Source organism: Belonocnema kinseyi, chromosome 2 (assembly GCF_010883055.1).
Source record: "Belonocnema kinseyi isolate 2016_QV_RU_SX_M_011 chromosome 2, B_treatae_v1, whole genome shotgun sequence".
Taxonomy (NCBI): domain Eukaryota; kingdom Metazoa; phylum Arthropoda; class Insecta; order Hymenoptera; family Cynipidae; genus Belonocnema; species Belonocnema kinseyi.
This window is the reverse complement of record NC_046658.1, coordinates 115,467,103-115,493,118: the sequence shown is the minus strand read 5'-3', so window position 1 is coordinate 115,493,118 and position 26,016 is coordinate 115,467,103. Positions and strand designations below refer to the sequence as shown.

The 26,016-nt window shown below is 28.4% G+C and overlaps 1 protein-coding gene across 1 annotated transcript in view; it reads left to right on the top strand.

Moving 5' to 3' along the window:
• LOC117167453 (tyramine receptor 1-like) overlaps nt 1-23,260 on the top strand; it is a 365,191-nt gene extending 341,931 nt beyond the window's left edge. The window contains exons 5-8 of the mRNA XM_033352408.1: nt 7,412-7,524; nt 12,263-12,596; nt 20,056-20,371; nt 22,730-23,260. Of these exons, the coding sequence (XP_033208299.1) occupies nt 7,412-7,524; nt 12,263-12,596; nt 20,056-20,371; nt 22,730-22,905 (939 nt within the window). The 3' untranslated portion in view covers nt 22,906-23,260. The remainder of the gene's footprint in view (nt 1-7,411; nt 7,525-12,262; nt 12,597-20,055; nt 20,372-22,729) is intronic.
• The last annotated feature ends 2,756 nt before the right edge of the window (nt 23,261-26,016 follow it).

Below are 26,016 nucleotides of genomic sequence, written 5' to 3'. Positions count from 1 at the left end.
TTAATACATTTATATATATTTGAAAATCTTTGAAATACTGTGAAATTGTTGCATGGAAAAATGTAATTGTTGGATTTTGCATTATTTTGTATGCTGTTAAAATTAGAAATTTTGATTTTTTAAGAAAGTTCAAAAAGTTGTTATAATAATCTTGTGGGGCATTTAAAAATCAATCTTTTTCTTTTCCAAGGTGTTCACAAGGAGGCGTGCATACATAAATATATACATATATACATACATAAATACATACGTGCATACATACATACATTCATATATACATACAGATAGACAGGCATACAGGCAGAGGGACACAGTCATAAAAACCTGTTGTTCGGATTCAGGGGGTCTCAAAACGTGGACCTTTGACAAAAATTGGGAAGGGGAGTCAAATTTTACACAAATCTAATACCTTCTCTGATAATAATGTAAAAAGACAATAGAAAAAAAACAGTATAGAAATAATAAGAAGACAATAAGGAGAATTAGGATAACTATAGTGATAACATGGTATTTAAAACGATGTAATAATCATTGTATAAAGAATTCTAATAAATTAGGCTGAGCGTGAATATAAAAGAATTGCATTATTAGAAATATGAATAGGGTCAAAAGTGATAGAAATGTAGATAAGAGGATTTAAATGAAGTTAATAAAAGAGCATAGCAAAATGTTTAGAAAATAATAGAATTACATTAAAAATTAACCTAAATCGTGAAAATAGATACATAAAAGGTCAATTTTACCATTTGTTTGCCTGTTTTCCCTTCTATAATTGATTATAAATCTAATACGTGGACAGTACATTCAATAACTTTTACTACTTTTACTACTTTTACTTTTCCGTGATACCATTTTTTCTAAGACTTTCAAATTCATTAAAAAATGTCATGAATCAATTAAATAAGTTGCTAAAAATAATTTCTAGTGAGCTAGAGTAACTACAAAAATTGTTAATAATGTTATAAACAAATTAATTCACAAGTCATTTTTTCGTGATTCGCAATGATTAGCTAATTTTAACCCATAGCTTTTGTATAAAGTATCACAGATAATAATGTTAATCATAATGTTTTCATAGTGATCGAAAAGTGTTAATTATTTGAACAATGTTCATAAACAAGTGCACATTTTGATCATTTTTTCATGTATATGCTTGATTTTTTTTGTGGAATCAATTCGAAATGTTTTGCAAAAGAATCCTTGCTGTCATATTGTTTATAGTTATTCGTGCTTCAGTGAGTGAAAATCGAGTCCACTTATTGGAGATTGTGATACTCTCAGCCGTTTTTGACTTATGTGGACCTGAAAAGGGCCGAATTCAGGCAGGAATTCGTGCTTCAGTAAATAAGAATCGAGCTCACTCCTAGGAGATTATCATGCTTTCAGCCATTTCTGACAGAGGTTTCATCTTCCTAGATGCTTCTTTTCTATGACTGCTTATTAAAGGGTCCGAATGGAGCAGAAGATGATGAAGAACATCTAGGTTCGTCATTTATCTGTCAGATATTCTGCTTTTATTAGCTCTAACTTTTCTAAAGATCTTCTTGTTTCCCTCTTGCGACTCTTCTGAATACCATCCAATTGATAGCTCAAAAGATTGAATTATATCTTTACCGTGAATGAAAAGCTTATGTACTGATGGTGGCATTTTATACCAAGGATAAAGATTTATGCAAAGAGCAGAGGTTTCTAAACAGTAAGTCTTTAACTTCGCACAATTAACTATCCTTCCGCACGTTATAACTTGTAATATATCGTAGAATATGGTGGTCAGATCTTGATCCAAAGCAGTTATTTTAGCAACCGATTTAGCTATTCCCAAAAAGGAACGGGCAACATTTCCGGTATTTGTTGTTCCATAACCCTGCTTCACCAAATCTACTTTTAAACCCAGTTTGGATCATAATTGTATCTGAATACGTTCCTTTCTTGATTTTTTGATTTCCTTTTCTTCCTCTTTTCTTGCGGAAACTTTATAAAATCCATATTGTAGGAAACATGTAACAAATATTCCAGAACGCGAATCCAGACATGTAACGTCGAGAGACCAAATTTATAATGTGCCTCATTGCATGGAATTTTAGCTACATATGGTAAGTTGTTATCATGTTTTGATTTAACTCCACAAATATTGCAGCGAGAAGATGCTTTCTGTCCAGTTAGAATATAACATACCTTTCCATCAATCATCGTACACTTCAAGTCAAAGTTGATATCAAAACTCATTCCACTGACACCAATGGAATAGGTACGAACTTTTTCCAGCAGTCTCATGTGATAGTTGTACTCTTTCTTTACAAGAGAATCAGTTTCTTTAAGAAAGTTATATTTAATTGTCCTACAGAAATTGACAGATGAAGGTGTTTTGTTCGTCCAAATAATATCATCATCTGCTTTTAATTGAAGAGGGGCAAAGGAAATCAAAAAGAAAGATTTATCCGCAAAAAGGCTCTTGTGATAGCTGATGTTTTTTTCACTCTAGAATCACTGCTCTGCGAATCATCTGATTCGCAGAAGCACCGTCCATATCCCACTTTCCAAAGAGTACTAGTTTTTTACCAAAAAGATTAGCGAGATCATCTTTTTCTATTTGTGACAAGATTCGTTTTACTGTATGATCCAGTAAACTCATGAAATGGACACTTTCTCCTAAATTAGATGTCTCTATATGCTTACCGTTTTCTGGATATCAAGCTTTTTTCGCTTCGAAGATCTTTAAATACGGCGGATATGAATCATTGCCAGTTATTTCTTCATTCTACTTTGTTAGCTTTTCGTATTTCCTCTTCGACAGACCTAAATCCACGTACATCGCAAAGATTCTTTGCAATTTATTCTTGTCATCATCTTCCTTACGAAACTGCTTCCTAGATTTGCTATCGGATTCATTTTTGATCAATGAAAGTGCTTTAGATCATTCTTGCTTGCTATAATTTGAAGAAAGTTCTTGGACGCGCCTTTTCTTCGTCTTTTCGGATCCATCTTCAAATGATAATCGTGGTCTTCCTCTCTTTAAAACATTAGTTAAACCTTTTGTTTGGATAGGTGAGCAAGCAAAAGGTACCTTAAACTCTGCTTCTAGAAATGCAACATGATTTTAAACGAACAATGCTTTTTTCCTACAGACACTTTTCCATTTTCTATTATACAAAGGCATAAAAGATTCAACCTATTTTTTTCTTATAACCATTAACTGACTTTCATCAAGAGAAGACGCAGCATTATTGTTATCAAAAATAAAATCTACTTTGTTACATTTTGATTGTGGATCGCTATTCCAAATGATGTCACATAAGTGCTGATTTTTTATTCTGTATACCATGTTAAAAAATACTTTAAGTGCTCCTGCTACATTCAACTGTTTTTAGGTATAGTTGATATCAAAAAAAATCTATTTGTAGCTGCAGCAACTTCAAGTCGTTCCTGATTTTGTTTGCTTCATTTGTTTTATTTTATTTCAAGGAAGATTTATTTGCAAGCAGTCTTTGCCAAGACATTTTCAGTTCATTCTGCAAAAAAATCTAGCCTATTAAAAAAATGGTGAAAATGTGCATTTGTTCATAAATTGTTTAAAAATAATTACCAGTTTCTGTCACTATTTTAAATATGTCAAAAAAGAGTCTTTTGCAAGACATTTTGCATTGATTCCGCAAAAAAATCAGAGCTATTCATGAAAAAATGGTGAGAATGTGCATTTGTTAATAAAAATTGTTTAAATAATTGGCAATTATTATCTATTCCTAACTTATTGTAAGCGCACATCATTATCTGTGATACTTTATAATACAAAGGCTATGGGTTAAAATTAGCTAATCATTGCGAATCACAAAAAATGACTTTTATGAATTAATTTGTTTATAACATTATTGACAACTTTTTTAGTTACTCTAACCCACTGGAAATTATATTTAGTTACTTATTTAATTGATTTATGACCTTTTTTGATGAATTAGAAAGTCTTAGAAAAAATGGTATCACGGAAAAGTTTAGCAACAAAAAGTTGTAACTTTGTTGTTCAATAAAAATGTACGTAAAGTCGAATTAAAATATTCGCAGTTACTTCTTATAACTGGAAGCCTTACGGTCATTTCTAAAAAAAACATCAAAATTTGTTAAGAATTGCACTGTCGGTCGATTTTTGTCCAAAAAGGTGCTTTTTTCCCACTGTGTGCCGCTTTTCCCCACATATACGCCGCTGAGCCCCTGTTGACGCTATCATGAAACAGTATTAAAATTAAATGGTAATCTAGACAATTTGGCGCACTATTTTTATTTTTTAAAGTTTGACCCCTACTTCGTAAAAACTATCACAAAATGTACACAATTTAAAACAATCCCAGTTAAGTGTTGTAACCTAGTTTCAAATATATATTACAGCCAGCTCCATCGCAAATATAGAATTTTTCGTAGGGCGTTGAAGTATGTACGAAATGCTAAGCGAGAGCTTTTAATCCAACAAGACCTAAACACACACGCATCAATGCAACAGCCTCACATACCTTTACACGAAATGGAATTAGCAAGTCAAGGTGAATACGAATGTGAGACGATCTTTGAGTGACTCAAACAATTCTGAAAGACTTGAACGTAAATGTAAATTCTTAATTTTTTTCTTCAAATAGCATAATAGATTATAGCATAATAGATTAATAATAGCAAGCATTAATAAGTTGTGAGGAATCTATATTATCATTAGAGGTAGTTATTATCGATCAGTGCAGATGTGCTTCCCCAATCTGTGAAAATAGAAATCAAAACTATCGATCAAATTAACTCTTCAAATAACAGAAAATTCTTAGCGTCCTTTCTGACAAGATAAAAAATAAATTTTTTAAATTTGTAAATTACCTTTTTTTGAAAACAGATCTTGTCACTTGGCTTTACTTCTTCTTTTTTAGAATTTAAACAAATTACTTTCCATGTAGTCAGAAATGACGTTCAATATCTTCTGTTCCTTAAGGTGTTAACTTGATCGATAGTTATAATGTCTATTTTCACAGATTGTAGAATGACATCTACACTGATCGATAGTAACTACCTCTGATGACATTAGAGATTCCTTAAAATTTAATTGTATCATAGATGTAACTCCTTTCTTGAGATAGCCCATATTTCTAAAAAAGGATTTTTCTTTCGATTTCTGTAATAGCTTAATCAAAAAAGCCGCCGACCAGCTGTCGTAAGTTCTTTGGTTCGTTTCCCAGTAAAGCGAAGTAAGAAGACCCTTTTTCAGAAAAATTTAATTTAAAAACTTTAATGACTTAATGTACTCTACTTAGAAACCGCCCATCAACTACGTTAGCATTTTTGGAGACCCCCCCCCTCCCGAATCAACAACCAAACTGTTGAACTTTCATTCAAATAGTTCCATTTTGAACAAAGTGTTTACATTTTTGACAAAATAGTTGAATCAGCAGACCAAAAAAATCACTATTCAGCCAAAAAGTGTTGAATTTTTAACCAAATAGTTCAATTTTCAAGAGAAAGATTTTAAGCAAAAATTAAATCGTTAAATTTTCCGTTAAAGAAATTATTTTTCCATCGGTTGAATTCAATAAAAAAGATCAAATTTTAATGAAATAGTTGAATCGTGAACCGAAAAGATGAATTTTCAAGAAACAAGAATAATTTTGTACCCAAAAAGATGAATTTTCAAAAAAACACATGAATTCGCAAACAAATAATTGGATTTTAAACTTTTAGTGGATAATTTGTAGAATCTTTAACCAAAAGTATGAATTGGCGACACAAAAGGTTATTCACAACAAAAAAGTTCAACTTTAAAGAAATTAGTTGATTTTTTACTCAAAAAGATCAGTTCTCAGCAAATCATGTAAAAATTCATATTAGAAACAAAAAATTTATTTTAAATATGAAAAAGTTAAATTAAACCAGAAAATAAAAAGTTTCAATTAAATAGTTCCTTACTCAACCAAAACGGAATTACTTTCATCAAGCTGTTGAATTTTTGACAAACAGAAAGCTGCATTTTTGCTAACAAGATAACATTTCTTCTGCAAGAGAAGTTATTTTCACGAAAACAGACATTTTCAATTGAAAAATCCATATCTACAATTTGAAAAGAATCAATTTTAAATAAAAATTAAACAGTTTAATTTTTAGTTAAAAAAATGAATTTTCATCACATAAAAAAAAATCCCAAACAAGATTTTGTAACCAAGAAGATTAGAATAAAACTTAAGAGGACCAACTTTGAACAGAATACATGAATTTTCAACCAAATACAGGAATTTCTATATAAACAAAAAATTGGCAATGAAATAGTTAAATTTTTAAGTGAAGAAGAAAAATTTCAAACCAACATTGGAATATGAAAATATTTATTTAAAAAGTTGTTAATAAAAAGAAGCGAATTTTCACCAAAACAGTTAAATTTTAAACTAATAAAGTGAATTTTCGATCCTCTCCCACCTTCACTTATTACTTAATGAGTCAACTCCGATTTTGATTGAATTTCAGGCAGTTGCTTGTTCTTTACGTTACATCAAATTATATCAAATCCGTGCAATTAATGCGATCTGAATTTATTTAATCAATTTACTTTTAATAATTTTATTTAAAGATGTATTTCACAATAAAGTCAAAATTCTACGCTTGGAGCATAAAAATAAAATATACTTACAAAATGTGAGGAGAAAAGGGAAGACTTTGGAATGATGAAGAAGAAAATAGTCAAAAGTTTCAACTTTATATTACACGCTTTTAATCAAATTTCTTCTGATTTTAATTGGATATTTAGCTTTCATTAAATGAACTCAGTACGTCTTTCTATGAGAAAATTATTCAAGTGCTTTTCATTTATATGAATTAATTAATAGGTCGCGAAATCAAATTCCTTTAATTTTTATTCACAATTTAGTATATTAAAGTTTAAAAAGGATGAATAACAGTAGAATGTATCCAAAAATAATTTAAACCGAATTCCCTTCAATTTCTACAAGTTAAAAAAATTTCCTCAGCAAATATGATTGCTTTAAAACAAATAAATGTACAACCTAATTTATTCCTATTGTATCGAAAATTTCGAGAGAGGAAAAACGTCAGAAAAAGATCAAAAAACTTTTCTTAAAAGGTTCTAAGCAAAAAAAGTTCGCTCTTTTAGTCATATTAGTGACAACTTTAAAAAAAATGAATACAAAATAAAACGATAGTATTTTTCATATGACTAATTTTTTATATTTCAAGGAAATACTGCGATTTTATCACTTTAATTTTTTTCTCAATTTTTCTGGCGAATTTTGAAAGTCAACCTCATCTCTTGAATTAAAAGAGAAAATAGTACAATTTATGAATAAATCTTATCGGTTAAATTCGTTACAAATGTGTCATTTTGACATAAGAACAAATAATTATCAGAGTAATTATTAATAAGAGGATTTATTTATTTAAGCTAAATGGTGGTTCCTGGAAACTGGGTGAAATTCTATGCATAGCTTGGGTCTCTCTGGATGTTCTTTTGTGTACAGCCAGCATCCTCTCGCTATGCGCTATATCCATAGACAGGTACGTAACCGAAAGGAAGATCGTGTTTACAATTCCATCATGTACCGATAACCAGATTACGAGGAAAAGCTTCACAGGATCGCAACCTTGTGCAAATAAATATAGTCAACTAAACACCAAATGCTCTAAACGCGAAAAGCATGGTTAAATGACAGGAATTTGTATTTACTCGCAGAATCAAATTAGTAACATTTGGATTGCATTAGATAAAATAAAATTTTATTTACTTCTCTACATGAAAGCTTTTACATTACTTAGTATGTTTATGTTCTTAAAAGCGTTATTTAAATTATAAACAGGAGTTCGTGCTCTCAACATTGCTATGGCTTTGCAAATTAAGAATTATATTTATATTTATGTTATAAATAATGTATTTAATTTCCTTAGCATTCTATAGTATTTGAGCTATTGCAGATATTTAACTTTTTCAGGTTTTGATGTTTTTCTCTGTCCTATTTCGAAAACTCTCAGGAAATGAAAAATTTCAAAACTATAAGAATATAGACAATTGCTTATAAAATATATGAATGATTTTATAACAAAAACTCCAACTTGTGTTTGTAGAAAAAAATTATCTCAGTCCTAAAAATGGCTGTTTGGCCTTGAAATTCAGAAAACCGGGATACTTTTAGAAGACAAATCTATCCAACTACTTCAAATTTCACAAATTTAATATGGCATGATTGATTGGTTATTTTCCTAATTTATTTGTATTTAATGTAGTAAAAAATAAGCAGTAATTGATTTCACAAGACCATTCTGAACTGGTTTATTAATAAAACACTTTTATTCAATTTTACATCGTGTTTTAATTTTGTTTTAGTCACACAATTTTTTAATATTTAGCAATATTGAATTGTTCGTTTAATATGAGTAATTTTAAATTAAATGTTAGAAACATAACAGTTTAAAACTGAATCGTGTGAAATAGATCATTTGTATATTTAAAATTTAAGAGTGCTAAACTTAAACTTTCAACGTTAGGATTTGTATAGCCTGTGAACAAATTTTAATTTGTGAATAAAAGTTTTGAATGTATGAATAATAATTTAAAGACTATTAATTTACAACGACTTATTCCAGAATTTGCATTATTGAAAATTATATCGAAGCATGGACTTATATTTTTTAACCAGAAAAAAGCGATAAAAGCTCTTATTTAATACGTGTAATTTATCAAGCATTTGAACTAAACAGTTTTTGAGGTTCATTTTCTAAATCTTCAAATTTTTAAGAGTTATACTTTGAATGCATCAATTTTTAGTTTATTTTTAATTTTAATTACATTGGACAAATTTTTCGGATAGAACAAAATGACTATGAATGATTTCCGACAATTAGAACGGCCACCTTGAACTATTTAAAAATATTGAAATCAAATAAAATTATTAATTTTCATCATATTTTTGTTACAGTCTTCACCTATATAGAGAAGTAATCCTATTAGCTTTATGCAACCTAAAAAATTATTTAAACAAGTTGAATTTTTTTAAATAAAAATAAAAACTTCAACATTTTCTTGTATAAAGTATCACATAAAAGTAACGGGTATTACTCATAGAACCTTCTGGGACGTACAATGTTCATTTTAACATTTTCTCGCACCTTTCGATGTATCCGAATATAATTTGAAAATTTTATATTATGAACAAACAAAAAAGTTCAGAATTAGGTGCAAATCATAGAAGTTAATTTTTTTAATTTAGACTTCGAAATTGAAATAGTTGTAAATTGAAGAACATTTTTTTTTCTAAACCGGAAAAATACAAGTTGCTTAACGTTCTTTTAAAAATCACATATTTCATTGCTTGGAGCTTCCGCGACATGAAATGTAGAACGTTCTTGATTTGAAATTAATTTCATTTATAATTTGAAACTGTTAACATTTTTATAATTTTTTGGAATGTTTACACTTAAATTTATTAATTTATTCATAAAGATTTTCGAAGATTTAGAAAAATCTCTAGATTTCCGACGAGACTTAAAACTGTTTTTCATCTGTTTTTGATTCGCTGAATCTTGGCATCTGAGAAATCTTAATCTGATTTTCGTGATTGTAAATTTTTCATAGGGTGGTCCTTATTCACTCTTTATGGATTTTTTTAAATTTCATTGGTCTCACCCCCCTACTTCGTTTGAATGACCAAAAATATGACTTCCACCAAATTTGAGCGAAATCGTTTAATATTAACATGTGGCCCAAAGCACTCAAAGTTTTTCATGCAAATAACATGATGAAAAGTAGCGTACAACTTGAAATGCTGTTAATTATTTTGTATTTCCGCGGAATTCTTTGGTTCTGCACAATTATCATCTTTAGACTATGTTCAAAAAATATATCGACATGAAACTTTTTTTCTCCTCCAATTTTACAAACTGGGGAATCCCTAAATTTGGACAAAAAATTCAATTTATACAATTAATAACAAAATCTCTTCAAATTCTTACAAGAGGCAGATTTATTTATTAGAAAGCACGTAATAAAAATTGAAATTAAAAATTTTGAACAAATTTAGGATGGCCGCCCAAACTTTTTTTTCAATTTCTTTGTTTCTCGGTGACAACTTTTCAGGTATCAATTAAAATGCTGCATTATTATAAAAAAACATATTCCGGAATATATGAACGTCAAAATTTTGAAAAATTAAACATGGAGTTTCCTGAAATACTCAAAAACTCGTATTTTCTATGTTTTTTGTCCACAGATCTTCAAATTTGGAAGAAAAATCAATTCTATTGTCACAAAGTGTATGGTTGGAAGTAGATCTCGAAATCTTCACTACAATAGAAATTGCGCCTCATTACTATTTTCAAAAGTAATATAATTTTTACAAATTCAAACAAAATATAAAATACACTTTCTGAAAGGATTTAGTGATTCTCAAAACCACATGCTTGAAAAGTTTGTGAAGCTGTAATATACTGGAAAATTTTTTTCTATGAAGTTTAAAAATTGTTCACCTATTAAGTGCGAGGCTTTCAAAGTTTCAAATAAATTTCAAGTTTTGAGAATCACTACATCCTTCCCGAAATCGAGCTTCGTATTTTGTTTAAGTTTGTCAAAATAACGTAACTTTTTAAAAATAGTAATGAGGCACCATTTATACCTTACTGAAAATTTTGAGATCTTCATACCATACATGTTATAACAATACAATTGATTTTTCTTTAAAACTTAAAGATTTTTTGGCTGAGAAGCATAGAAAATGAGAGTTTTTGAGTAATTTATATGACGTTATTTTGAATTATTCAAAATATTGACTTTCATGCATAACAGAAAATGTTCCTTCACAATAATGTAGTCTTTTAATTCACACCTGCAAAGTTGTCACCGAGTACCCGTATGAAAATGCTTCGACTTGTATTGCCCCCCATCAAGACATGTTGAAGCCGAAAAGGTCGACTTGAGTATGTCTCAGTTTTGAAACGGAGCCAGACTTTAATTAATGTCTTGTATACAAGTTTCTATGTCTTGAAGACATAACTTTATCTCTTGAGTCAAAATTTTATGACACCAACACGAGCGGTTTATAAATTCGAGTGTATACCTGTCCTAAAAAAAAGGGTAATTCTGACTGTCATAAAATCTAATCTTTGTTAATGATTAAACAATCTCGTATATTTGTATACAATATATATATATATATATATATATGTTTGTTTTTACGTATTTTGAACAGCTTAGGAGATCCGTCTAGAAAGTTACAATTTTATTTTTTTTTTAAGAAAATTTTTAAGGGTTATACTCGTTCAGACCCACAGATTCTGAATTTTCAAATTAAAAATAACTAATTTAATAATTACAAATTTTTCATTCATCAATTTTAATCTCATTTGTGAACCGAAAAAAGTTCGACCATCTCAGCCAAGACAAGGCTTGTCTTGAGACAAGTAGACGTCGTCTCAGCCAAGACAAGTCTTGACTTGAGACAAGTAAACGCCATCTCACCTGTCGTGGCCATAAAAGTAAGGTGGAGGCCTATATGACGACTCAGTTTTGAGACGAACTCAAGACATAACCAAGTCAATCTCAAGTCGAAGCATTTTTACTCGGGCAACAAAGAAATATTAAATATTAAATAATGATGTATTTGAATTATCATCACATGCTTTCTAGTGAATAAATCTGCCTCTTGCAAGAATTTGACGATATTTTGTTATTATCTGTGAAACTTGTAATTTTGGTTTAGATTTAGGGATCCGCCATTTTGTAAACTTTGAAGAAAGATGATGAAATATAAAAAAATTAACTGCATTTAAAATGTAACGGTACTTTTCCCCATGTTAATTGCATGAAAAACTTTAAATGCTTTGTGCAACATGTTAATATTAACGAATTTCGCTCAAATTTGACGTAGATCATTTTTTTGGTCATTTAACCAAAACAGAGGGGTGAGACTATGAAGAATCCAAAATCGAAAAATAAGGACCATCCTAATCTTTAATTTTTTTATTCTATAGTGCGTTTAAACATGATTGCCGAAGTGAATAGCCCCTCAACCAATTCCTAAGTTTTTTCTACATTCTAGTGGAAATTTTCTAAATTTTGAAACTTTGTTTTTGTAATTTCTATTTTAAGTCGTTTCAAACTTTTAACAAGATTGTAAAAAAGTTTAATCTAAATATTTAGCAATAAATAAATTTAGATTACCGATTTTTATCTTATTCGTAATTTTACATAAAATAATGATTTCATTGGATTACTGATTTTTCATTCTGTTTTCTTTTGAAATTGAAGGTACCTTGCTGTGACGCAGCCCCTAATCTACAGTAGACGACGAAGAAGCAAGAGACTGGCGGCATTGATGATAGTCGTCGTTTGGGTCTTGGCAGGGGCCATAACTAGTCCACCTTTATTAGGCTGTTTTCCACAGGCCACAAATCGAGACAGCACAAAATGTTCATATAACATGGACTCATCCTACGTCATATTTTCAGCAATGGGATCCTTTTTTATTCCAATGCTCGTTATGCTCTATGTCTATGCCAGAATTTCCTGTGTTATCGCTGGAAGGCACAGGAACCTAGAGGCAACTGAAAGCGAAAACTTTGGGCGTCGTCGTCCTTTGATAGTAAGAAAATCAATCATTTCAATCAGAGTTTGCAAGTAATAACTACTTAGGTAAAGTTCGAGTGACATAACTTCAAACTTCTTATGAATTAAGTCCATATTCATGTGGAATTAATATTAATCTCACGAACAGTATCATTGATTTATGTTCAGGAAAAAGATTTTTGTTGCTTAACTTGAAAATAAAAATGTAATCAGATTCAACTAGTTCCCGTTGGAAGTAGTCAAGTTATCTACAATAGAACTAATACCATCTGTGTTCCAGACTATTAACTTGAGTTCTTTGATATTTCTTTCTTATTTCTTTATAGCAGGGACAGAAGAATGAACTCAATTATCAGATTTCTCTATATAATAAAAAGAAATGACCAAAATGGTTTCAAGATTCTTGGCTGACCGCACATCGACAAATACTACTTTCTCTCTTCTGAATACCCACTGACATGTATGACTTGTCCCTTCAGACTGAGTGCTCACTAGGGTGGTTCAAAAGAACTTTTTTTTGTAAGAGTGTAAGGCTCATGGAAAAAGAAATTGCATTATTTTCTCAAATTCTTGAATACAAGGAATATTGAAAGAATAATGTACGTCCTTTATTGCTTAAATTTGACGCCTAAAAATTTTTGTATTGTGCGCCGAAAATTCCCTGAAAATGCGAAATAGCGGTTTTGTATCAAACTCATCCTAGAGATGACGGGCGTTTTTTGAGTTTTTTGTATTTGATGAGCGACAAGTTTATAATTATTAAAAAAATTTAATTATTTACACTATTATTATCAATTAAGAAATTTTAGTTTCATCCAGTTGATCATGAAAAATCAGTATTTTTTAGAATTAATAGGAGCCAGGAATAATATTGTTTGTTTAAGAAATTATTCAATGGTTTATTAAATAATTATTAACCATTTCCTACTTTTCATGGAAAATTTTGAGAAAATTCTAGTTTTCGAAATTTTCTTAATATATTTCGATCATTATGAAGATATTGTTTCTTTCAGAAATTTTACCTCCACGGCTCAAAAATAATTGTCTTAATAATTGATTTATAGCTTCTTTATAATGAGCAAACCGTTGTCAATAGATTAAAAAATATTGCCTTAAACAAAAAATATTACACCATCATTTATTAAGTGTGTTTTTAGTTAATGAAAATACTAAATTATCATAATTGAGTGGAAAAATTTTTAATCCTAAAAGTAAATTTTCTAAACTATTGCAAAACGTCTTTAACAAAAAAATCACAACTGAAATTCATTAAGCGTGTTACTAATCTCAGGAAACATAAACTTTTTTCATGATTTCAAATCAAAACAAGAATTGAAACACACACACACACATTTCTGAGTATTGAATGAATTTCAATTTCCAAAAAGGAATAAAAAATTAGTTGTTTTTCCCGTTTTTTCGAAAAGTGAGCTTTTCCGTTAAAATTATGTTAATTAGAAAATCCCAGGGCAGCCATTAATACTGACTGGTTAGATTTAAAAATATTGAAAATTGCAGACGGGCCATTCCACACAACATTTGCCACCAAATTTTTTTCAAGTAAAATATTTTATTTTTGTGTAACACTCAAAAATATTCGATACGTATTTTTGTATTTCAATATGACACGCAAAGTTTTCAAGAAAATTTTTTTCAACGTTTTATGTTCATAAAAAAGTACCTTTTTCAATTGCTTATACTGCAATATTAAACAAATACTAAAATCCACTTTAATTTTTTATTCAATAGTATAAATCAAATATTTCTAAACAAATAGATTTTTTCAATTTAAACCTGTTTTACTTTATTTTAATGAGTGGACTAAACGGTTTTCTTGATGTGTGAAAAGCTTGGGACTTTTAAATATGTTAAATTAAAAACATATATATATATATATAGTATATAAAATCAAATATTTTTGATTTAAAAAAAATATATATATTTTACGTGGGCAAAAATGATTGTGTTAAATATTTCGTGGAATGCCCCATACACTAAGTGTCCCCCCCAAATGACTGTGCTGTAAACATTGAGAGAAAATACCTAAAATATGTCTGAATATAGACTAAGCTATATTACTTGTTTTCCATACAGTTTTTGACAATTTGAAATGTGTAATTTGTCCTCTGCAGGTTCTAATTATTAAAGAATTTTGAGGCTTCTTTTTTAGAAATTCTTTGAATTCAATTGTTAAAATCCTTAAACCCTTCGATGTTTCAACTTGATTTTGTGTGCAATAATATATAAACAAACATAATGGCAAAATTAGCAATTTTAAGAATGTGAATTTTTATCTAAACAAAAATTGCTTACATAAATTCGTCATTGATTAGAATCAATGCATATATACTCAAGGAACGTATATAATTAATTAGTTGCACAAATTAATTTATTATTAACATAAAATAAAGGTTAGGATACAAAAAGTTACTTAAAAGACGATTTTTAATCAAAAAAAAAGAATTTAAAATGTCGCTTCTTTAAATCACTTGTTTTGAAATGTTCGTTAGGAAAGAACTAATAGAAATAATACGAGAAAGATTGCATTGTCGAGTCCATTTATGTGAGATAATTTGTTTCTCAGCCCTGATTGTTATATAGTATAAATGAATAATTACACTGCGCGTATGATACCATCAGTTTTTCAGTAACTCATATTTTATATTTTATATTTTAGCCCTATCTATTTTGGGCCCTGTCTCAATTTTGGGTCCTTCGTATATTTTTAGGCCTTTATCAGTTTTGGGCAATATGTCTGTTTTTTGCCCTTTGTCTATTCTGGTCCCTAAGTAAATTTTGGGTGGTATGTCAATTTTTGGCGCAATGTCAATATTTGACCTTATATAAATTTTGGGCCGTATGTCTATCTGCGCTCTATGTAAGTTTTTGACCTATGCTGAATGAGGGCTAAATATTGCATTTGGGCCTTATGTCTAATTTTGGCACTGTATCAGTTTCGGGCCTTTTGTCTATTTTAGTTGCAATATCAGTTTTCGATTCTATGTCCATTTTGGAACCTGTATTAAATTTGGGCCCCATTGTAATTATTGATTCTGTCTATTTTAGGTCCTACATAAGTTGTTGGTCCCATATCAATTTAGGATCCTATGTCGAATTTTCCCCTATACTAAATTTTGCTCCTATGTAAAATGTTGGTCGCATGTCAATTTTGGACCTAATGCATAATTATTTTTCACGAACAAAGGAGGGTTTAATGAAATTTCCCTATGCCAAAATTAACATTTTTACTATGTCAATTGGTCTACCGCAGTTTTGTTCGAATGCCAGATAAAATTATTTCCTCTAAATTTAGACTAAATTGGTTAATGTTCAGCGGTAGCGCAAAGACCATTAAGTTTCGCATTGACTTAACTTAGAAAAAATTCTGCTTTTTGTAATTGTAATATTAAAAAACAGCTATATGATAAAAATAATTTCATTTTTTAGAATATTGTCCAGTATTCATCAGATAATAATAATAGTAATAATAATCAATTGTAAATTTTTAGGGTGAATGATTTTAAACCACCCTTATGGGTCTGCAAAGAAAACCCCATAAATGACAAATTTGAATGTTACGTAATATTTCGATTCATTAACGCCTTTCGAACGTTTTGCTTCCATAACTGTTAGTCGGTAAATTATTGCCCAATCATGTTTTCACTAATTTTCAATTGTTAAAAAAATGTAATTTGTTTAAAAATTGTTTCGTACAAGTCGAAAAATAAATCTAATTATGCTTTTTTGAACACAATATATTAAGTTTTTTAAATATTTAAATATTAATAAAGGACAAAAATAAAGAAAATAGACAAACATCGCTTCAATTACATATAATATCACTAAAAAGTGTATTAAATCTTACTTGTCTTAGAGAAATAAGATTTTTCAAGGATTCTATATTATCATCAGAGAATAGCATAATTTCTCAATGTCTTTATAGAGTAGATGAAGCTATGAATTAATTGAAATAAAAAATTCTAAAAAAAGATCTTCTCCTTTAGCTCTGTTGGGAAACGAACCTAAGAATTTTTGATTGCTGGTCGGATGTATTCCCATTAAGCTACTAGAGAGATCGCCAGAAGAATCCTTTTCCAGAAATACACGCATTATTATCCCACGCGTTGCGACTCAAATTTGCCAAGAAATCTGTATTATCATCAGAGAATAATAGAATTTGTTAACGTCTTTACAGCCTAGATGGAGCTATGACTTCAAATATATTTATTTACATAATAAACCTTATATTCAATCAATGACTCATGTTTCTTAATTATATATTATTGGCAACTTTATTTAAACAAATTATTTCAGATAAAATTTAATTTTCTTAAAATAGCTAATTGTGTCATCATATTTTATATTTTTACGTAAAATTTATTTGCAAAATCTTAAAATTTGAGGACCTTATAAATTTAATTCTAAGATTGTCAAGCACTGTTTTTTTAATCCTTTAAGAAATTGAGTCTTCAAACGATTATGAAGAGTAAATTCTATGTTTTGTCTACTGTGCAGTGTTTAGTCTTTCTCGACAATGTGTCTGACTACATAACGACCTGTACCGCTTTACCCATTCTGGCTTCTATTCGTCGGAGTATACTACTGATCCAGCCTGTCGTTTTTATAATTGTATTCAGAATTATCGACGTTAAAAACTAGTATATCGAGTCGTTCCTTAACATTTATTTTCACAACTATCTATAGAGTATAGAAAAAATTATTTAAATTTCACCCCAGAAGTCTGATTTACAGAGTCCCAAAGAAACTACATAAGTGTAAAATTGGATTTTGAGAGTTTTTGTCGCTTCTTATTTCTCTGGGGGCTCTTTTAGTACAAATTGTTTCTTATATATCATGTACATTAAATTCTCCTAATAATTTTACGTTAAAATATTTTGTTTATAAATTTATTGTTTGTAGCAATTTTCTTTCAGATATTTTATTTTCTCGATTTGTATTATTTTCTATTTAAAAAATTTTAATTCTTTGCTTAAATTATTGTTTAAACAGTGTTTTATTATTTATATTAATAATTAAAAAAAATAATTTTATGAAGTTAAAGTTTTTTTTAAATCTGCAGTTTTGGTCAAATTTTTAATCATACTGATATAGTAATTAATTTAAGTTGAATACTATGAAAAGTTAAAAACCTGTTATAATTTTCAATAATATTTTTTAAATTCATTCTAGAAAATTGCGTTTTATCTTGAAATTTGCCACTAAGAAATTAGTTTTTCTAAATTAGCACAACATAAAATTTTCCGGAATTGTAAATCTTCTTTAATGTCTACTATGATTATTGTTTGAAATTACCGATTTCGTACAAAAGCGTACAAATAAGAATTAATTAGAAACACAATAAATAATATTCCATTTAAGGCATATAAAGTAAAAATAAAGCCAATACTTGATATTAAGCTTTCCATTTTGAAATATTTATTTCTAGAAACTTAAAACCCCCTTTTGAATATATTGGTGTTGCAACTAATGAAAAAACTAGAGAAAATCAATAATATTTAAGGAACAAAAAGAAGATAAATAGCAGAATAGAAAAATGCTTAATTGTGAGTGTATCTATTATTTCTTTTTTTAATTCCTTTACTTTTTTATATTTCTTCTTTGTCCCGGAAGAGTTCCGGAAATGTATGTGAATTTTATTGTTGATCTTCACTGGGGATAGTTCATAAAACAAGATAATAAAAAACATAAAACAATTAATAAAATAAATATTATTAAATATATTTTATTAAAATAAAACAATTTGTCTTAAGGCTTAAAAAGATAAATTTGGTTTTTTGAATATCGTAAAATATGTTTATTTAATAATTATTAAATAATATCATTTCAAGATATTCACATAAAGGGGAATATATCCAATTTATTAATTTTTTAACAATGTGACAAACTAAATTACTGCATAAAAATATTTTAATTTTTTTCAACCAAATTTAATGAGTGTTTATTTAAAATATGTAAATTGCAGAATCAGTTATTCATCTGTTTTCGTATGTCATATTATAGATTTGGAAAATAATAATATTTTAAAATAAAAAATTTAATATCTGTTCTGAATTGACAAATTAATTAGAATGGGAGAACTTAATGTCGAAGGTCCCTTAAAAAAGATACAACAAACTTTTGTATATCAAATAACAAAATATAATTCTAAATAAGAAAGTTCAAAGCTTAATTCGATGAAGATCATGATAATCAAAAATTAGCAAGGGGGACAAAAGTGTCTAAATCAAATGAAAGCATAGCTGTTACATCAACATTAAATTAGAACATATATCAATAATAATATACAAATATAGGTCTTATTTATTCGATAAATATTTCAAATCAAGAGCGAATATATCCACAGTAAGAATTGTCCCGTACGAAATGTTTAATACATAAGAAGAAAAATAAACAAAGAATAAATATAAATAAATTCAATGTGAAGAAGCAATGTCAGAAGCAGTGACCATTTTTGTGATACCGATTCGACTATATATGGTATATGTTTTGTTATTCGATGTTCTATTGATACCTTTCCATGATGTTTGGTGAAATCAATACATCCTCACAAATTATTGCTTATGAGCCGATAAAGACGCAAATAAAATCACACTAACAACAAGTTCAACTGGTCTCTCTAATGTTAGATACGTGGGGCGCGGGAAATATGAAGAACTTATTATGAGGAATTATTTATTTGCATCATGCCCGTAAACACACTACATATACAACAACTTTCTTAAAAGTCCTTCCCTCATTTGATAAATAAGAAAGTTGTCTATCTATAACTATGAACACGTAACAGAACATAGAAGGATCCAATGAACAATTTACAAATTTACTATTCGTAGCTCATTCTGACCCTGGCTAAAGCGACAACCATGCCCATCCTTTTCTTTTTATGGCGGTTGTCGAGCGATAGTACGGATATTTTATTCTCCATTTTCAAATATCAAACTAGTAGTAACATAGAGTTTTACTTAACATAATGTTAGTAAAGTTCATGATCATTTTTCGTTTTCTATAGAATTATAACTTTGCAATTAAATCGTAAAAGATGGTGAAACATGCAGGAGTACACAATCAATTAATTTCATCCTGATGATCATTATGCAGTAATTATATTCCTCAGAATTAGATAAATCAACGAAATGCTTCGAAGAAATAGGAGGAAGTAAATTCTGCCGTTCCGCATATGCTAAATCGTTTCTCGAATAACAATAAATTGTGCACCTAGATTCCTTTTTTAAAGTAAAAAATTAATGAATTAAATTCCATGTCACTCTCTTCAGTAGAAGGAAGCAAGAGACATAGGATGTTATCTATTGATATACCGTTGTCTGCAAAAGATGTGGAATTTCTATTTAGATCATAAGCAGATTCAATTGTTGATTTCCGTTCTAGACCGCTACATCTCGTAAGCGAAGCTTTTATAATACAGGCACAAAATTCTAAATAAATTTGTATGATTTCAGAGTAAACGGACGAAAAGCATAATAAAGAAGAACAAGTCAGATGTAAATACAGCTTCAGAGGGCACTGTTGATAATTTTGATAAGTCTGCTAACCAATCCGAGGCTGCAAGTACATGCAGAAAGCTTGGAACTATTCGTACTCATCATCATAGTTGCATCAACAGGGTAACCCGGGAAACAAAGACTGCTGGTACTTTAGCGGTGGTTGTAGGCGGGTTTGTGGCCTGTTGGCTACCATTCTTCATCCTTTATTTAATCACTCCTTTTCTTCCTATGGAGCCTTCGAATATTCTCATGCAAGGTCTCACGTGGTTAGGTATGTAATTATAATCTTACACAAAATAATAGACCACAAATTAAATTATCATTACCGTTAATGGTTAAAAGGATTAGAATAAGTATACAATACAGCGCAGAGATAATATGGCAAAATAATAAGCAGTACAAGAGATATTAAAAAAATCGATTATAGATGTAGCAAAATTTAACACCTTGTTCATTAGAAAAAATTTAATTATAACACAGAGATTTTATTGTTGTTTTCATTCGACTAGCATCTTAAATCTATGTAGACTTCCGATTCAACGAAAAAATTGTTATCAATAAAAAATACAAATTTCGAATAAAAAGGTTTTGTCTTAAGTTTTGACATACTTAAATTCAAGGTGGAGTTAGGCTCTGAATTCACAGAACAAGGAATAACTATTATTAATTAGAATAAAATAATTATATAATCATAGTTTTTCTAACATTCTTAAGAAAATTCAAAAATATTTTCGAAGATGTGAGATAAAGAATCAATCATTTATTTTGTTTCATAGAATTTTTAAAAACATTAGGACACATTAGGTTTAATTTGAAAGATTTTTAAAACTTTTACAATTTTCAAAGAAATTTAAAAGAAAAATCTCATGAATTTTCAGAAATCATTTTTTCAAGTTGTAAAATCTTGTAAACTTCTAAAAAATCCTAAATATCTTTTTAACCGAAATAATTTTTCCTAAAATTTGTACAAATATTTAATAATTAGTAAATCTGACCTAAGATTTTACAGATTTTTCCAGATTTCAACATTCTTGGAAATCTCTTGCAAAGTTCTCATATCTTTTTAATTTTTTAGAAAAATTATTAAAAAAAAAATACAAATGATTGAAAAATTATCAAAGAAATCTTAATAAAATTTGTTCATTCTCTTACAAACTCTTAAAACTCTTAAAAAGCTATACATTTTTGTCAGTACCTTTAATAATCTACAGCTGCATTTGAATTTGTCGAAATTTTTCATTACTCTCAAATCTTTTAGGAAATTCCAAATATTTTTTTAAAGTATTCAAAATCCTCCAGTTCTTTTTACAACATTTTTGAAATCATATAAAATCTTCCCAAATCTTTTTCAAAAACAAATTTGCTCATGAATTTTAAGAATTTTTTTGTTAAGTTTGTAGAACACTTCTTAAATTTGTAAAAATGGTTTCTTTTTTAATCTTCGAAAATCTATATTTTCCCGGTATTCCAGGAAATCATTTTAAATGATTCAAAATATTTCTGAATTTAAAAACAATTCTGCCTTACCAAAGAAACTGATCGAAAGTCTTGCGGAATCGCAAAAGTGTCGTAAGAATTTAACTTTTCGAACAAAAAAAAATTATTATATATTTTTCTAAGAATCATAAAGAACTTGTTTCATTCCCTTGAAGGTTTCGAAAATCTTCAAAAACTTCTTTTTTAAAATCTTCAAAATCTATAAGTAAAAAAATTTGAAATATTCGACAGTTTTAAATTATTTGTTAATGTTTTCAAAGCCTCTAATATTTTAAATTTTCAGATATCCTCGTAGGACTTACATTATTTTTTTTATCATTTTAAAATTATAAAGATTTAAAATATCTTTCGAAATAATGCATATTTCCCCCGAAAAAATGTGATCTTGAAAAAATATAAAAAAGTTTCTTAAAATTTTCCAGATTCTTTTTCGAAAGATTTTGAAGTCTTAAAAACTTAAAATTAGTTTTTCCGAATAAAACCAAAAAGACTCAATTTGGCAAAGAAATTTTCTTGTCAATGATGGTAAATATTTTTGTGAAATTAGAAATTAAAAAGAAATTCGTTTAATTTAGAATTTTTGTTAACTGTGCAAGTTACATGTTCTTTTTGATTCACTTGAATACATCATATTCTAGAAAAAGTTGATTGTGTCGGACCTGAAATTTCTTTATCTTCAAATATGGAAATATTTTACTATTTTGCTTTCATGTAAAAAAAGTAATTTTTGTTATCCCGTTGGAAGTGTAAAAAAGTTTTCAGATCATAGTGTGGTAGAAAAATAATAATAACAGAATTATTTTAAAACAGTAAAAGAAATTTATAATTAAAATGTTCTCTTCTAACAATAATGTTCAGAAACATTCAAAACTAAATTTTTGCATCAAATAAAATTACTCATTTGGAAATATTCATCTACAAAACAAAGTGTGCTAAGAACTCGTAATCTATAATAATAAATAAAAAACTTTTAAAAGCCGCTACGATTAAAAAAAAGTTCAGAATACAGCTAATTTCCATTTTTCAACTCGCAAAATGAAATTTAACTATTTTTCTAGGAATAGTTTTGAAAAAATGCTGAGTAATAAAAATATTGTGATCATAACTGGAAAAACTGTTTACTTCATTCCAGGTTGGATCAATTCAGCTATTAACCCTTTCATATATGCCTTCTACTCGGCTGACTTTAGACTAGCATTTTGGCGACTTACCTGCCGCAAGTTTTGCGGAAGCAGAACTCCATTAAATCAAGTCGATCGCAATATTCCACCGCCTGCCAGCTGGAGAAAGGAAACATCAAAAACTTGAGTCATGGAAACTAAAGTGTGATTTGAAATATAAATATGCGGAAATTTGTTGTTCACCATTCAATACGAGCATCAGTTGTGATTCCTTAAGTGGAAAAAGACACCGATTAAGTGGAATCGAAAAGATTGATCAGACTACTGTCATGAGGAATGGAGAGAAGAAAAGTGAAAACTTGATGAGAGCAATTCACAGAATAAGAGCTTTTTGAGAATAATTAAAATGATAATAGAAAAATTTTTTTAAATAATCTAGAAAATAATGTGTAAGTTTAGGTGTGACTGAATAAAAATATGTACCTTCTTACCAAACTCAAACTTGCTATCGACCTGCTTTACCACATTTTCTAAGACATTTTTTACAGTGTACGATATAAAGGCAAAATTTTAAATTATTTGGGGTTAATTATTGTTAAAATAGGGCACATCAAGTGCACTTGTGCATTTATTGCTTGTCTTTTGTAATTTGTATCTGTGATGCGAGGCTGAAGTAGAAAACGTTTTTCATCCTTTTACAAAGCCGGGAAATAACAATAATAATGAAATAAGTAATATGCTGAAAATCTAAAACTGACAAAAGAAAATGTTAAGTTAAATTTTAGTGACTTCAATCTCGTATTTAAAAATGTAGTCACTTTATTAGCCAAATTCGAATTAATTGTTCGTTTTTGTGAAAGGAACGTTTTATCGAAATAAAAAGCAGACTGGTTAATAGAAGCTAGTGAAAATGAATCTTTAAATTGTGTAACCAAAGCATTAAATATTTAAAGAGAAAACTATGACTGAAAAAATCTAACTCTTAAGTCGTTTATTTCTTTACCATCCTATTAACAATGTTTTCATCTGGTATCACTTAATATTTTATCAACTTCGGCAATTATTAGAATATTTGAGAAGGTAAAAACTACCCAAAGAAAAGCTTTTGTTTTTTAAATCAAAACCTTTTTTAAATATTTATAAAACCTTATATTCTAAATAGAATTCGAATTTAATGTGTCATTCTAGTAACTATACCGAAAAAAAAGTATTTTTGTGTATCTTTGATCAGATTATTAAAAAATATATTGTTGTAGGATTTGTTAGGCCTAATAAATGCAATCTTAAAATATAATAAAAAAATATTTTTCATTTATTTTATACATTTTTTATACACAAATACGTCAGTGAAATGCAACGCCTCGAAAAGTAGGTAGGTCCGGATTGTTGAAAAAATCTCAAAACTGGGCCATCTTAAATATAAAAATCAAAATTTTGTATGTTAAATGTTTGAATAGCAATGTCTCGTATAAAATTTTTTGATACACATGTACACATAACAAAATTGGGCCTGACACAAAAAGAAAAAAAAATCGTGTTTTGTTCGACCGTTTTTCTTTAAAAAAATATAGACTGACGTTTTTGTGTATAAAAAGTGTATGAAATGAATAAATTAAAAATATATATGTTTCAAGATTGCATTTATTAAGCCTAGCAAACCCTATATCAATAGCTTTATTAATAATCTTCTACAAATGTGACAAAAATATCGTTTTTTTCGGGAATAGTTACTAAAATGACCCCTAGCCGCTCAATTAATTCGTAAAATTGAATAAAATTATAGACCAATATGATGTCAACAATGCCGATATGATTCGTTTTACCGAAACTTAAAAATAAATTTTAGAGTTATTTCTTCTTTAATTTCTCGATAAGAATTTTTTTACCTTTACCTGACATCTTTAATTAATAATTGCAGTGTGAATTAATCACTATTGTAAAAGCTCGAAGTGCCATGCAATACGGATTTATTACAGTTTACAAAATGTTTTTCAGGACAAATTAGTCCAGAGCTTACAATTTAATTTATTTGAAAAAAAAACAAGAAATCTAACTAACCTTTGAACAGATTTATTGGAAGCATTTTCTGAAAAAATTTTCAATTAATTGTTACGAAACAATCAATTTTATATTCAAGATTTGTTTTATAACTTCAAGACCTTCTTTTTTTTAATTTTGTGCGCTTTGCAGACTTAAAAATATAAAAAAGAAAGAAATTTCAGGCTCATTTAAATATAATCAATTTTATAACATTATTTTTTATACAAGAAACAATGAGAAAAAATTGCAAAATTTTAAGAATAATATTCTTAAAATTTTTCAATTTGCAATATTCAGGAAGGATAGGACTGTTTTTTTTCTTAAAAATCGCGATGTTTTTAGAAATATTTTTTGGTTGGAAAGCAAATTTTACAAAAAAAGTGGGTGCCTTTTTTCGGCCTACTGGAGATTTTAAATACTTATGAGATTTTATTACTGTTTCAGTTTGGATTGCTTTAATATCCTCATTAGAACTAAAAATAGTACGGTTGTGCATTTTTGTAATTTCTAGGAACAATTTGTATTATTAAAAAAAAATGTTAACTACAATCTTATTCATAAATATACTCTTGATATTCATAATTTTTAAAAAAATTTCTCATTGCCTCTCGTATAAAAAAATATACTCTTAACTTGACTCTTTTTAAATGTTCTCGAATTTCCTTACTTTTTTCAAACTTGCGGCCAACAAAGCACCAAAATTTTTTGGAATAACGTCTTTGAGCTTATTTACGTAAAGCACTTTGAGCTTTCAATTTACTATTTACTTATTGCGCCAACTTTTTTTTTGCTGAGTTGTTGAGCTTTAAAGCCAGATGCCTATAATTTCCGCCCCGATAGTAGTTACCATTTACAGATATTCAAAGTAATCATGAATTTTTGAAACAATATAGATCCACAATTTTTCGACAGATTTATTCTACTTTCAACAGACAGGTTTCGTTTTAAACCTAGATTAATTTTAAATTCAGTGGAAAAATCCTGTCCTTATGATAATTCATTAGCGGACAATAGTTTTTATAAGCAAATACACATCTTGACAACTCGTCAAAAAATGGATGTCATTTTTTAATGAAATCTATTTCCAGTGGGTTATTGAGGACCTTATTTATTAAGAAACTTGGTAAGGTCACAATTTTGTTCTTTATTGAAATAAATTATATAGTAATTAAAAATACAGTGTAAAGATTTAATGACAATAAAGTTAAAATTATTGGAAGAAACCGTTGCTCACTCTCTGAAAATAAGGAAATCGCAC